General features: G+C 39.4%; 3 protein-coding genes across 7 annotated transcripts in view; 1 reads left to right on the forward strand and 2 right to left on the reverse strand.

Annotated features, from left to right (window-relative positions):
• The window catches only part of stk36 (serine/threonine kinase 36 (fused homolog, Drosophila)), a 65375-nt gene extending 63389 nt beyond the window's left edge, over positions 1-1986 (forward strand). The window contains exons 19-21 of the mRNA XM_030154220.1: positions 166-346; positions 569-1498; positions 1716-1986. Of these exons, the coding sequence (XP_030010080.1) occupies positions 166-346; positions 569-1498; positions 1716-1811 (1207 nt within the window). The 3' untranslated portion in view covers positions 1812-1986. The remainder of the gene's footprint in view (positions 1-165; positions 347-568; positions 1499-1715) is intronic.
• Positions 1987-2698: 712 nt separating this feature from the next.
• atf5a (activating transcription factor 5a) lies at positions 2699-7862 on the reverse strand. The gene is made up of 4 exons (XM_030154224.1): positions 7623-7862; positions 6364-6612; positions 4885-6064; positions 2699-4795 (listed from the first exon to the last, which is right to left on the reverse strand). Exons 2-4 carry the CDS (start codon positions 6503-6505, stop codon positions 4609-4611), a joined length of 1509 nt encoding a protein of 502 aa, XP_030010084.1. The 5' UTR covers positions 6506-6612; positions 7623-7862; the 3' UTR covers positions 2699-4608.
• A 5938-nt stretch (positions 7863-13800) lies between these two features.
• The window catches only part of phldb1a (pleckstrin homology-like domain, family B, member 1a), a 31617-nt gene continuing 30435 nt past the window's right edge, over positions 13801-14982 (reverse strand). For all 5 annotated transcript variants that reach the window (XM_030154218.1, XM_030154216.1, XM_030154215.1 and 2 more), the window contains one exon: positions 13801-14861. In XM_030154218.1, the coding sequence (XP_030010078.1) occupies positions 14721-14861 (141 nt within the window). In that variant the 3' untranslated portion in view covers positions 13801-14720. The remainder of the gene's footprint in view (positions 14862-14982) is intronic.

Genomic DNA, 14982 nt, shown 5'->3' on the forward strand with positions numbered 1-14982 from the left:
CATCATTTGCCATTCACTACGGTACTCAAGCTAACTGGATGTAACATGGGTCATAAAATGGGATCTTAAAAAAGTCTTAAATGTACCTTGTTGAAACCTGCAGACACCCTTTTGCGACACAGCTACCGTCCCTGGACCTAATAATAACCTCTTTATACCCTACAGTCTTCTTCTGTTTGCTGAAGGCAGCCCTGGGAGACCTGAGGAGGATTTGAATCATGACAATTTGTCCATGTTGAGCTGCCACTTGCTGTGTTTCCCGTTCGCCCTGGACCTGCCTGCACACACCATGTCCAGGATTCTTGAGTTGTATGACAGCTGCGGTATCGTTGCAGGCCTCCTGCAGGTTAGGGCCATATCATACTCCAATAAAGACCTTGCTGACTGTTGTTGTAAACATATTTGTCTGATGCAACACTGGATAACTCTTACAACACGCTTACATTAGACACACAGTATTGTACAGTGTAATATGTCTGTACTTTTGGGAGAGCACTGGGTGTTATTTGTTGTTTGCTGTTTGATCTGTGATGAGGCGTCGGTTGATTTTGTTTTTATGCTTTGGCAGGTGATTCAAATGCTTACCCCTTCATCATTAGAGCTGCCTCTTTCGCTGCTGAGCCGTTTGCTGCTTTGTGACCCCGGGCGCTCTGTCTCCTGCCTCAGAAAAGCTGCCGGTGGCTTTTTGTTGCCACCCAGAGACAGTCAGCTCACCGCCTCTAGACATCCAGGAACCAGAACCGCTAGCTCCCTGCTGTCTGATCTACTGCAGCTGGACGTACTGTGGGACTCTGCTGTGGAGCTGCTCACCTTGCTGTCCCATGTAGCTCGATATGCCCCTCAGTCTACCTGCCATCAGCTGTACCTGGAAGCCTCAGTGCTGCACCAGGCCCTGACTCACTCTCATGACCCAATCAGGGCTGCCACATGCAGACTTTTGGGAAATTTGCATCCATTCAGGCCTATCATACTACCCACCCTGAAGCCTGCCACTTTCAAACACTTAATAAACTGTCTTCGTGATGCCTCTGTACCTGTCCGGCGAATGGCTTGCAGGGCAGTTGGAAGCTGGTTGGGATACATTGCAGAGGCAGGCTTTAAAATGAGCAGGTCCAATGGAAAGGGCAGTGACATTACAGGGTGGAGCAAAGAAAAGAGCAAAAATAAACAGAAGTGTTTACCAGGAGATTTGGCTACTATAGTAGAACAGGGGGTGGATGATGAGGATGATGAGGATGGGAGCAGGTGGATGGAAGAAGCGAGGAAGACCGTTGCTGTCTTGGCATCCTTGATTTTTGACCCTGATGCTCTGACTCGCTGTCGCTGTTGTGCAGCCCTGGGAAACCTTGTAAATGTTAACGGTGCCGTATCTCTGCTGTTAGAGGAGAACGTGTCCAGGTTACTTCTCAAAGCTGCATGCGTGGATTCCCATAATGCAGTGAGACAAGCTGCCATAACAACTTTACGTCTGTACACCCTGCAGGAGCCAATACGTCAGGTAATAAAATAAACAGGTTATAAGAGGGCAGACACTCACAGTACCTGGTGGTTTTGTAGATGATACTTTTAAAGCATTTAAGTCTAAACTCTTGTCTTGAAATCAGTCCTTTGTATATTTTATTGCTTACGATATCATTGCTCCATGTGTGTATTAATATTTGTCTCATAAATGTAATTTTTAAGTTGATCTTTCTGTCTTGCATTTATTCCTATAGGTCCTGATCTCCCTAGGTGCCAGGAAGAAACTTTGTCAGGCTTCACACCGTGCACCTCCACAGTGTGACTATCAGAAGCTCATTGGACAGCTGTGATTCCTGTAAGTCAGTCACAGAACACAGATCAGTGGAAAAGAAGATATCTGTTGAAATACATCTATGTGATGCCCGATAAGACCGAATACTTCTTCAGACACAGTTACATTTTCAAGTAATTTTTTTTCTCCAATGTTTTTTTTTAAAGAGACGAACTGGAAATGAAATGGTGCAAAAAAAAAACAAACAAAAAAAAACAACTGTCTTTATGATGATTTTAACACTGCTGGTTCTTGTTTTCTTGTTTCCTAATGTTTCATTAATTGATAACAGACCATAATGGTATAAAATAAAAACAGTCTCATGATATAAATCTTCGTAGAGACGTATTTTATTTGGGTGTTAATTAATATCTTTCTCACCATCGATCATTAATAATCACAATTTTTTTGCTTGAATATTTTTCCTTTCAGCAATGGAGATTTTTTTTTTTTTTTTTTTTTTTTTTTAATTGCAGCTTTAGACTGTCGGTGCGTAGATCGGATATTGTCGGACCTGACGGGCCACTCAGCTGGGAAAAAAAAAAATGTTTCGGAGATTTGGAGACTGAAGGGTGTTTTCATTCATTTTCTCGTAAAACTCTTCTCTCTGCATCTCACTATAAATATCGACTTCGTGACAAATGACCGCTCAATAACAATGCTTTCAGTGATATTAGAGGAGTTAAGTGTGGAAGTATCCGCCGGGCCGCGTCATGTGTCGGCTTCCATCAGGCCCTGCTGCAAGTTTCCACAGACATCGGGAAAAAAACACGCACGGAAAGCAACAATTCTTTTTAAGCAGACTTTTTTTTTTCCAACAGTCTTTCCAAGCAGATTATAAATACCGGATGATTGACTTTTTTCGGACCAAAAAAAAAAAAAAAGGCTCCGAAAAAACACATCACGTTAAGTTGAAGACACACTTTATTTTGAAAATGAAACAAAAGCCGATGACACACAGAGAAAATGTTAATGATTCAATGAAGTTAACATTGTAAAACGCCATAATTTGCAGTATTTGTAATTATGACATTAAACATTTTTTTGGTTTCTGACAGTCGAAGCTGATAGTACACCGCAGGGAGTAAAACGACACCAGATGTGCCTCTTGCAAAAAAAAGAAAGAAAGAAAGAATAAATTTAAATAAATTAATAATACAAAAAATGTCCATGAGTCAGCGTTGTTCATTCAAGATTGTCTAAAACTTAATGTGCATAAATCAAATTTATCCTCGCTACAGGCATGTTTAACATAGTTGCATATAGAAGAGAACAGAAGAGTTGGAAAAGAATTCAGACAACACAGATGCTACCATAGCAAAAGCCTGCACAAAATCGTATGAAAAAGTTAACATATATTTTCATATAATTTTCCCCAAAGAAAAGGCTAACACTCCCTGAACATACAAAAGTAGTTACAAATTAGTGCAGATCAGCCAGAGGCCCTGTAAAAGGTATTGCCTAAAGAATTCCCACTGATATCTGAAATGCTAAATTTTCTATTTCAGAGAGAGAAAAACGTACATTTATCCAAAGACATGCAGATGGAGCTGCCTAAAACCCCACTAGTTACAGGATTTGTACACAAGGAAACCCAATATTTTTATATGTAAGAAAAAACTGTTTGCAATATCTTTCTCTTAAGGGGTGTTTAAAAAGTGTTCAAATTTGTAATGTCATGTTATTATTCCTCATTAATCGCATTTGTAGGACTGGAGGATAAATTGCATATCCTGAGCTGCAATTGTATTATTTTCCAAATGCACATGAAAAAAATTTCACAAACTGCTACACACAACACAATAAATTAATTTCTACTTTCAATCTTCCAAGATAATGCATTTTCATTTTTGGTCACAGGAAACCATAATCTGAAGATAGAGTAATTCTAGATCACACAGTGAAATAATATTACGACTTGTTAAATCAAAAGTAAATAGTGCAAATATCAGGGTAATTGAAATAATGCAGATATGATGGATGTGAATTTATTAAAACAGAAAAGAAAAAAAGAAAACTAAATCTACCCACAGTGGATGAAGTCTGTTAAGTCATAGACATTTAGGGAAAGATTTTAGTAGGAAGTGCAAAAATAAGAAATGAGCTGCCCAATTTATGTATAGGAAAATGTTTTAGATTCACATTTTGTTGAGGTCTATGAGGAGAAAGGTTTTCTTACTTCAGTTGAATAAATTTGACACCCGTGAGCAGTTCTTCCAACGATTTTAAAAGTCAATACATATTGTACAGCAGTATAATTGTAAAATATTCCTGAAATTAAAATTTAATTTGCTGCTCAAGGGAAGACGGAAGCAATTCTACATAAGTATTCGGTTTGCAAGATGTTCGCAAAAATAAGTTATGCTGTATGTGTTTATTACAACTACTGTAAAATGTAATAATTTTAACTAAAAATATAAAATACAAAAACACTTAGTTATATTGCTGACATCAATTCTAATGTAAGGCTGTTAAAAATTCTAAACCTGCATTATGAATCACATTAATTCTTCAGAAATAACCCTATTTCACTTAATAGATTCACGCTTTGTGAGATCTATTAGAAATGATTGTCATTTAAAGCATTACTATGCCACAGTGCAGGCTGAAGGGATTAGATCTGAAGAGTGCGAAAGAAATGGAAGCATTGGATAGTGTTGATTTAAAATGTAGAAATTAATGATTATTTGCAAAGCATGCAACCCCAACCCATCAAGAAAAAAAATGAACATTCATATCTGGACAATCATAAAAACAGAAACGCTCCACATTCTCCTTGTTATTCCTTCTTCAAATGTACTTGCAGGAACTTGATGTTACGCAGTTGTGTCCTGCTTGAGCCTTTGGCTGCGGGCCTTGTAAACTTCAATCAGCAGGTCTTTAACATACTGGATTTCACGTTCGACGGACTCTGCCTTGTCCCGCAGTTCCCGGTTCCTTCCTTCAAGGCAATGCAGTTGTTCCTCCAAAGAATCTAGCTCCGCCCTTTTTCGCTGGCGATACCTGTTTGGGGAAAACAAATATTAATTTTTCAGTCATTATCGTAATTATGCAAATAAATATATTTTTGTACAATGATGGTTAAACATTACCTGTGAGCAGCAGTTTTGTTCTGATCTCTTTTCTTTTGTTTGCGCTCCCCGCCTTCTCCTGGAATGATGTCCACTTCGTATTTCACAGGACAGTCGTCCTTCAACCTGCATGCTTGTCTGTGCCCTGAAGATTCCAAGTTCAAACTCTCCCTTGCCAACAAAAGACACTCTGGGCCCTGATCTTCAAGGAAATTACAGTGTAAATCATGCTGCCCTATCTGTAGACTTTCTGCTTTGAGCTGTTCGTTGACGTTGCCTAAGAAGCTGTGATAGGCCTCAGACTGTGGTGTCGCCGGAAGATAACAACCTTCACTGCTTTCACTTTTCCAAGAAACAGTGGCTTTTGTCACCTCCACACTAGTCTTGATGCTGTTCAACACCTCGTTGTTACCTGCACTGACCTCCCTCATGCTGTACATCAATAGATCCTCTTTCTTATGTGCAACATCAAGTGATCCACCAAAACCAAATCCGCCACCAACAATCTTTGTACCACCTAAGACATCTTGGCTGAAACAACAATTCTTCTCTTCTTTTGGTAGAACTGGACATCGTCTGACCTCAACTGCACTTCCCAGACAGTAGCTTTTTCCTACCAGTTGCTCGTCCTCTACGCAGTTATAATTACCTGTCAGGGTCACTGCTGAGTTACCTGAGTTACTTCCTTTTGAACTCAACAAACTGTTATCATAGCTTTCACTGAACCTCAACCCATCAGGAACTCTTTTCCTACCACACCCACTGGGGCGACTGCAGCTGTATGGGGCGTGTCTAGGAATTTTGGATCGCCCAATGGGCCCGCCACAGATGCTCAGGAGGTCCAGTTCACCGGTTGCCAGGGTAACAAGAAGTGGGCTTGATTCCGATTGGTTGGATGCAGCGTATGATGCGTATGGCAGCTGACTGAACGGCTGAGGACCCGCAGGCAGTGGACCCCTGTCGCATTTTCCCAGCCTCGGCCCTTTCTCTGGCAGTGGTTCGGACAGGAAGTAGTCCTCTAGTTGGGCGAGTTCCTCTTGCAGCAGAGAGGTCATGACCTCCAAGTCAGAGGGCACCTGGATATCATTCTGAAGGGGTGAAGGGGGAAGGGAGGCATTGGTGGAGGAGGGAGGGGAAGGAGGGTGTGGGAGGTATGAGGAGAAATCCACTTCTTCTGTCATCCAGTCAGTAAGACCATCACCTATGCACGAGAGAAATAAAATCCTCATAAGCTGTTTGTTGAAATCCAACGCTGCAGCTAAATCATGCAAACAGTCCGAAAACATTAATCATCCCAAATGACAAAAAACAGGTATAATCAGAATAATAGTTATAAATGCATAGCAAAATGTAAAAAAAATAAAGTTTCAAGTTTCATCAAATCAATACGGTAGTGATAGCTAGTTTATTACTTACTGTTCAAGAGGGACGAATGTGCTGCAGTGCCGAGCCCACCTGAAATGGGGAAAAATATAAAAAAGCGTACTCGTTGCAACTCACCAATTAAGTGCTGACTCTCCTCTGACACCTCCCCCCTGCACCCCTGTGATTGGCTGTGGTTAGCCTGTGGGTGAGAGAGAGCGAGGGGGTCTGCCGGGCAGACACGAAGAGTCTTCCAAACAGGAGCTGATGTTGCCATCATTTTGTCTGTTGGTGCTCTGATTCAGTCCAAGTCCAAGCATATGCTGAGAGCAAGCAGGGTCTGACAGATGGGCCACAGAGAGCAGGGCTGGGTGAGCATAATGAAACCTGGAGGGTGAGGAGACACAGGGATCAGAAATGTGTGCATCCAAAACAAATTCAACCTATTCTGGCAACTGAAGGAACCAGCTGCTCTCAGCAAGTTTCGCAATGTGTGTCACACTGTTGTGACACGGAGGCTGCAATAAAGAAGTCACCTTCATGTGTTTTAACTTCCAAGTCCCAGCTCTCTATGTAATTCCCTCCCATGAGTCCGGCAGATTTGTAGATTTACTCACAGGGCACCACAGTCCCCCCCTGCTGCACATTCACCTTCAGCGCAAAAATCTACCTTTGAAAATAGCTGAATACAAAACAGACTATTGGAGAAAAACCATGCCAACAGAAGTGAAGCTGTACAGTGAGTGACAGGGAGGTGGTAGTTGAGTCCATTGGGCTTTAAACTGCCACAGAGGAACATGCACTTGACGCCCTCAAAACACGTGGGACCCAGTGACGTTGTCAAGGGCCCAACTGTTGACAAAAAGCTCTAGATTAACTCACTGTCTCTGAGACAAACCGAGACATTAAGTCGGATTAATGGAGATCAGTGAGTTTAAATCACATGTTCTTTATGAATTAATCAGCTTAGTGTAACTGTTTAAACAGGGTTAGGGTTTCAGCAACAGTCAAGTCACATGTCAGTCATAACAAATGCAGACACTGAACACAATATGATACGTTTTTACTCTATGTGCTGCAGTTTACAGTAGCCTACTTGAAGGTTTTATTCAAGTTATCATATTTTAGAGTCACATAGAAATGACGTATTTGATATTAAACCTCCACTGTTATCCCTTCAAAACAAAACAAACAAAAAAAAAGAAATATAGTAAATATTTGCAAAAATAAAATGAGTCGTGAAAACAAAAACCAAAGAATGAACTAGACTACAGCTGTAAACCTGACATACATTCATGAAAAGTGATATATTTATTTTACTGTGACAATAACCACACAATGACAAACTTAACACCAGTGCCGTAAAGACAATAACGAGTAAAGAGTGTTTGACTTACTCCATTCTTGCGGAAAAAAATGTAGAGCACTTAGGGGTGCGTTGCTAAAGCAAAGCACGACTTCTTTTCGGGTCCAACTCCTTGAGAATTTAAAGAGCCATATTTTTTTGGTTGTTTTAGCTCGGAATATCCGGGGCAGTGCAAAAGGGCGAGTTGTTGCTTTGTTGTGATCGACCTGAAAACTGAGGAGCGGTTTAATTGTGAGAAAGCATCAGTTCATTCACACCTAGCAACCGACTGCGTCACCAGGATGGAGCATGCCACAGCCCGGATCCCTCCGCCCCCCTGCGCCCGCGTCTGGGCCGAAGGACAGCCCACACACGGTCTGCCGCTGCGCGCGCACTTCACTCACACAAAGTAACACTCCTTGGAGTAGTTTACACACATACATATACCAGTTTATTGGCTACAATAACATGTTTTATTGTTAGAACACAGTAAATCTATTTCAAAATCACTAATACAGCTAAAACCATCAAATTATATACGTCAATGTAATATGTAACTTCTATCAGCATCGTGAACAAGGGAATTTTAGATTTTCATTAACACTATTCTATAGTTATATCACTTTACACATGCAGTAAGATTTCAATACCTATAAAATAATTACATTTATGAGTAGTCACGCTATTGTAACGCATTACTCTATTGTTTCTCATATGGATGCGCGTTGCTATAGAGATGATGGGACAGTACCACGCGGGGCTGCACTGGGCGTGGACCACTCCCTAAAATGAGCTTCATAAACTGAAGATAACTTCAGCACAGCTCTCAGAACAGACCCATACATGTCCCAGACTGTACCTTTCCCCTGTATGCGGCATGGCATTGTTTTGGAGCGGACTACTTGATTCACAACACACTTTGTTGTTCAGGAGAAGTCTGTTTGCTGTTGCATCTCCGTTGCATCAGTAGCACAGACTTCCTGTGATTGGCTGCCTGTGCGCTGACTACTGGATTGTCATTGGCTGAAAAGGGTTACATGTGGAATCTGATTGGTCGGTGGTAGGCAAGGGAGAGCATCACCGTGTTGTTTTCTTTTCTTTCTTTCTATTTTTTTTTTTATCGGCGGTGCAGACTGTGCACATGTTACAAGTAAACAAACCGGGCGTGGAGATCAGTATTGCAGTTTTTAGAGCTGTGAAATGCATTAATATGATGTGTTACAGTTTCACCCAGATCATTCGATAGACTGTCAAAATAGAACAGCAGGGAGCGACCAAGAGTATACAACCTTGAGAGGAAAAAGTCTGTATAGTTTAATGAAATGACATAGAAGTTAATTTGTGGTTCTCCAACCTTCCTTTGTTTGTTTGGTGGAAAATATAATATTTAATGTTAATGTAAAAAACTTATCTTGTACAACATGCATATGAGTTACCAGGTTGTTTTTGCCTACGTGATTTATGTGAAATCATGATTTTATTTTTTATTTAGTTGACATGTTAATCAATAACTGTCATCTCATGTGGTCATCAACTGCATCAAAGCTTTGTTTCATCAAATGAAGTGACAGAGAGTCAGAAAGCTTTGCAGCATGTGTGTTCAGCGGAGAGTGGAAGATGTATTACTCCCTGTAATTTTTTTTCCTCCAGTCTGAATATTTCAGAGGTAATTTAGTGATACAAAAGTTTGGCAAGTTAAATTAATTTTCTGGTAGCCACCGTCTACAACAATTATGTCAAAAAGCAATCATTGTCAGTAACAATTATATAAAGAATTAAGCTTTGTTTTTCCTCTTTCAGCAAATCCTGAAGCTGAGTGAATGTGCTGTTCTCCTGTTGCTATAGTAATAGCGGACACTGCCCCCTATTTTAGACTTGTTTTCTGGTTGCTTGTTGCCATGGGATTTACATCCCTCTCTCTTCCTTTCTCTCTCTCTCTCTCTCTCTCTCTCTCCCCCCCCCTTTCTCTCTCTCGCTCTCTTTCTCTCTCCTTTCTCTCTCTCCCCCTTCTCTCTCTCTCTTTCTGTCTATATACCTACTGTTTTCTCTCCACCTTACCTCACTTTCTGCACCCCTCCCTGGCCAGACTTTTCTCCATGTCATTTGCTGAGTTGCATGTCTGTGACAGGATAATTTACCAAAACCAATAGGGTTCTTGCCTGTTTTGCTGAATTTGCATATTGATGGGACACTAACATCTAGCCTCGGATAGATTTGTCCACTGTGCAACATGTTCGTTTATCGGTTGGAAAGTCAGGAAACTGGAATTGATTCCACATAATTGTATTATCCAGGACGGCTCTAATAGAGATGTTCCCATAAAAACTAAAACATGTCCTTTGAGTACGATTATGTTTCTTGATGTTACAATGATTAGAGTAAATGGCTCATTCAAGGCTTGTTCTTTTCAAGGAACTCACAAGTCTATCTGTGGTAATATGAGTCATTTCAACAGACAGTCTTCTTTCACAGCTATTCAGCAAAATGTCCGCAGAAGCTCCACCATATGAGTGAGCTCCATTTGAAGAAAAGCAACCTGATGCAATCTGGATAAATGCCGTCGTAATGGAGACCAGACTGATACGGTAGAGGTTGGTGAAGAAGGACAGTCTCACAGGAAATCGCTGACTGCTCTTTGCATTAATTGGTCCATAGAGGGCTACTTGTTTGCGTATCTTGAAAGAAATCCAAGGTGCCGTTCATGACAATGCTACTGCTTTCCCATGTTGAGTCTGCTATGATCTATGATCTTTTGACATTAACCAGAAAGTTATATGTATTAATAACCCCATGAAAATGACCTTATTTCTTTGGTAAAAAAAACAATACAATGGACATCAGGTCTTTATAGAAAATGGAAATTTTACAGGAAATAAAACCTATGCGACTAAACAGCTGGTAAAATTCAGGACAGAGGCCCATAAGACTATTATCAACACCCACACTTGTGATATATTTGAGGTAGTGACAATACATCTCATTTTGGTGATACAAAGCTGCCCATCAATTGGTATCCAAATATTATTGTTTGAATATTGTGCGTGAGCAGAGAAGTGTGAAAAGTCAATGCTGCATGCCAAGTGCATGTATGGCACGTTAGTAAGGGTTTCACCATCATTTCATCATCATCTCTCTCAGACTTTATTGTCCTCAACTTTTGCCCCTCTTTGAACATACGATGAAAACATGGAATTCAGTTACAACTTGTGAATGGGAGCATCTCTGAGGGGATTTGTGGATGTTTTTGTGTGTGTTTTGCCTACAAATCGCTGCTTTTTATTTCTGTGTTTGGCCTAAAATCAAGTCTCAAATTAATTGACAGGCGTAATGTAATTTTCATTCATTAATGTTTAAGCTAAACTGGCTTCATTTGCATTCCGCTGTCACAGATCTGAACCAACCAGTCAGGTGATTATGTTTACTATTCCTTAAAGACTTCATGGTAAATTAGAGGTGTTTGATGTAAAGGGCTACAGCGTCTGTTTTGTCCTCCTCTGGGATGTCACACTTGTAACTTACTCCTAAAGGCATCTTAAATGAAGGTGTGCTTGTCAAATACAAGTTTTCACAACTTACTTGGAATTATAAAAATAAGCCACACCGTGTAGAGGTTTATTTCAATAGTCTACACAGGTAGATGGATCAGGATTGATATTAGATATAAAATCCATCTCCAAAACAAATAAATTACAGAAAATAAACAAAAGAGCAACTAAATAACTGAGATGAACTGATGTACTTAAACAACCTGTTTGTACTTAAACTTTTTGTACGTGCCTCACTTGTAATCTTCACAGTTTTCTCTCTTTTAAGTGTTCCATTCGAAAGTATTCAGGTCCCAGTTGGTTCCTCAGTGTTATTCACAGCACTCAAGACTGTGTCTGCAGCTCTGAAGAACCACTGAAACCCCAGAGGCTCAATGTCTGTCACCTCCGAGCTTTACACATATTCATTCAGACCATACGTCTAATGTCATGTCGGGAACACAACTTATACACCACAGTTAGCAGAACTATATTGACTGTTGTCATAGTGTTTTTGTATTAAACATTGAAAATGTGATTAAGTGGGTTTGATGCTGAACTTCATGGTAAATTTTGTTAATTTAACTACTATTTTAATTTTACTGCACCATTTCAGCAACATGTGTTTAGCTTTTATTGAGTGAACTGAGTTTTAAGATTAAGGTTTAGTACATTTGGAATACACAGTTGCATAGTTTTAAGACCATTTCACTGTTTGTAATTCACATTGTCACACTGGTCGGATTAAACAAAGTGACTTCAGTGACTTGAACTGTGAATCTGTGAGTCTGAAAACAAGTTTAGAGATGGCAAAAGTCAAGGAAATTTTACCCTTAATTTAAAGATCAGATAACAGACAAGCAAATAGAAATAGAAATAAAAATGGAGAAAGACAGTTTTTAAGGTGATTATATAATGCATATTTATAACACATTTATTTCTTTTTAACATTTACAATGTTTTTCCTATTTCAAAACTGTTAAGAATTGCGGTGAGCACCTGTAAAAAGTTTAAATAGACTCTACAGCAAAGAACACACATTGATTACTTTCCTTTCTGGGCTCAATGAAATAAAACATCTCACGCTGTGCGCAGTTGTAATATTCAAATGGATGTTTTTTTGCCTCATTAGGTCAGTGATGGTGCTTTAGTTTTTTTCCCCTCTGGTTATTTTTCACTTACTGTTGCACTCGCCGTGAAATCTGAAAAACAAGTTTCTTTTGTTGTAATGTAATAATTTCTGTATTGTGTATTCTATCTTGATGTAATGACAGTCTGCAGTTTCTTCAAAGAGAGTGGAATTGATTTGTTTGAAGCGTTAAACATTGAGTGGGGAAGTTTCATTGGTGTATCAGACACGTTTAAGTGAAAGATGCTTTCATCTGCCGTGTCTGAGTGTGTGTGTATGGGATCATGTTTGGGGTTGGGCAAAGATTTTTCCTCTTTAATCTCCTAAATTACTCTGAACTCAAATGTGGATATGGAGTTATTAATTTCAAATGTCTGCACTGAGTGCAGTTTAACTGGAAATGTTGTGAAGGATGTGGAAGTGGAAGTTTTTGACAGGTGATGCTATAAACTCGCCCTCTGAGCCAAGCGATATCTTTATTTCATCAGATTTTTCGAGGTTGTTTTCAGACAAGGTTAATATCTCCTATTAATACTGACAAATTCATGTGAGAGCTGCACTAATTCACAGTCTGACTGCCTTATTTGTGCACTAAAGGCCTGGGGAAAAAGGCCAGTCTGCGCATGTGAAAGTGAAGGGAGAGATCACCCACGGCTCATAAATATTTCATCGACAATAAGGCTGGGTGTCACTCACACTCATCACCACAGTAATGAGCTCACACTGCCCTCTTAAAGATCTGTTTATTATTCAGCTTAGTGCATCAGAGACTCAAAGATAATGAATGGCATGATGTGGAAAAGTCTCTCTCAAGGTCAGACACATGTAAATGGTACGACTGCTGTCAATGAAGTGGTAGAAGGGTATATATCCACTGGTATTTGAGCTGTACGTAGAAAAATAGTGCCTTTGCCTTTATATAAGATAAAACCATATGGATAAAAAAGAAATTGAGACATTAAAATTATACCTGGCATGTGGAAAGGTTGATTATCTGTTAAATATTCTATTGATCTCTCAGATAAATTAAACAAAACTTCTCAGACAGACTATTATCTCTCTGCACACACACCACGTTTCCACTGCAACAAATTAAACCTCAAGAACAAGAGGAGACACTGTGTAGCCTGGCCTGAGAAGGAGATGTTGAAAACTTTTGTGCATCGTTTTCTCCAGGAAATGTTTACATGATTTCAGATTTCTCCTCATTGAATCATGCATGATAAGTTGCATGTAATTATAGAACATGTTTGTAGGCTGGTTTTATTTTTGTCATGCGACCTGCCGAGTGCAGTGTGAGCCATATAATCAACACACTGTGCTGTAAACCTATACATGTATCATTACTATACTGTACTTCTGGAGATAATCAGAGATAATGAGCCCATTAGCAGATTAAACCACCTGTTTGTTCTTATGCAAACAGAGCAGTTGCAGCATCCTAAAGGGAGCACCTATATGTGTGAATGAAGAGGCATATTAGGTTGTTTAAAAAAAAAAAATAAATAAAATAATTAAGAGCTTGTTTGTGTGTTATTTAAGCTTGTTTGAAACACTAATTAAGGAAGCAAGAATTGTTGTTTGTAACAGACTGTATTTAATTTATCCAATTTATTCGCAACAAGCTGACAGTTTATCAGGCACAACACAAACCAACAGATGCATCATATACTTTTATTTATTACATGTACATGTGTAGCTTACAATACTGTTACATGACTTAAACATAATTTTGTTTATGAATTTTGTTAAAATCCTAATGGAAGTGTCTCTTTAATGAATCTGTCAAATACAGACATATAAATGCTGCTTTATTTGTCTCTGTGAGAAGCCCTTCAATAATATAACCAAATGAACTGATATTAACATTTGCATGGTCTGAATAAAATGTTAATAATGTAAACTATTTGGCACCATCTTTCAATTCAATAAATAATAGCAAATGTAGGACATTCTAGAATATTTATTTCTGAACTTGATTAACATGAGAAATCAATTTATCATCTGCCAAAAGTTGAAGATGTAAAGGAAAAAAGTAGAAATTGTATCAAAAAGAAATAAAGGCATTAGTAAAACTGAGAGCAATGCATGCATAGATTTGAAGCTGTAAACGGTTTGAGCTTATGTAAAGTAAGAAATCTTGTGTTCTTCCTGAAACTCATATTACATTATTATTATTGACAGTATATTTAGATCTACTGGCTGTTTACTTGACATATTTTCTTGTTATAATGGCTGAAAGATAAATACAACCTCTAATTAATTCATATGCACCTTTGTCATTACTAAGCCCTTGTTTGCTTTAAGGCATCGGGCTCTTTGAGCGAGCACCACATTATTCATCTCCTCAGATGTCCATCCCTTTTACACGCCATCAAGCCGTGTTTCACCTTCAGCTCCACTTCAGCGGCGGCAGGGAGCAGCTCTGCTCGGTTTGCAGGTGTTTGGGTGCTCGCTCAGTCCCTGTCATCCTCCAAATCTGTCACCCAGTGGTCCCTCAGCTCATAAACTGTGTGTAGCCCTCGGCACCTGTTACTATGACATCCATCCAGATCCTCATGGCCTCCGGGGAGGGGGCCACCATGTAGTAAAGCCGGTCGTGAGTTTTTACACAGAAGGTCAAAGATGGGTTTGGGCTCTGGAGATATAAGAAGGAGAAGGGGAGATTTATCAGATCGAAGGCTGCAAGCAGCACCTGTTGCATGTTTTATTCAGACGCATTTATCAGAGGAAAAATATATACACTATTGCACATTTAA

This window comes from Sphaeramia orbicularis, chromosome 14, assembly GCF_902148855.1.
Source record: "Sphaeramia orbicularis chromosome 14, fSphaOr1.1, whole genome shotgun sequence".
In the NCBI taxonomy this organism is placed as follows: Eukaryota; Metazoa; Chordata; class Actinopteri; order Kurtiformes; family Apogonidae; genus Sphaeramia; species Sphaeramia orbicularis.

Excerpts from the sequence above, each read along its gene's own strand:
- atf5a (XM_030154224.1), bottom strand. The coding sequence starts at position 6,505 with ATGATGGCAACATCAGCTCCTGTTTGGAAGACTCTTCGTGTCTGCCCG. Across the intron at positions 6,065-6,363 it reads GGAGAGTCAGCACTTAATTG|GTGATGGTCTTACTGACTGG; the intron begins GTGAGTTGCAAC and ends TCTCGTGCATAG. Across the intron at positions 4,796-4,884 it reads AACAAAACTGCTGCTCACAG|GTATCGCCAGCGAAAAAGGG; the intron begins GTAATGTTTAAC and ends TTCCCCAAACAG.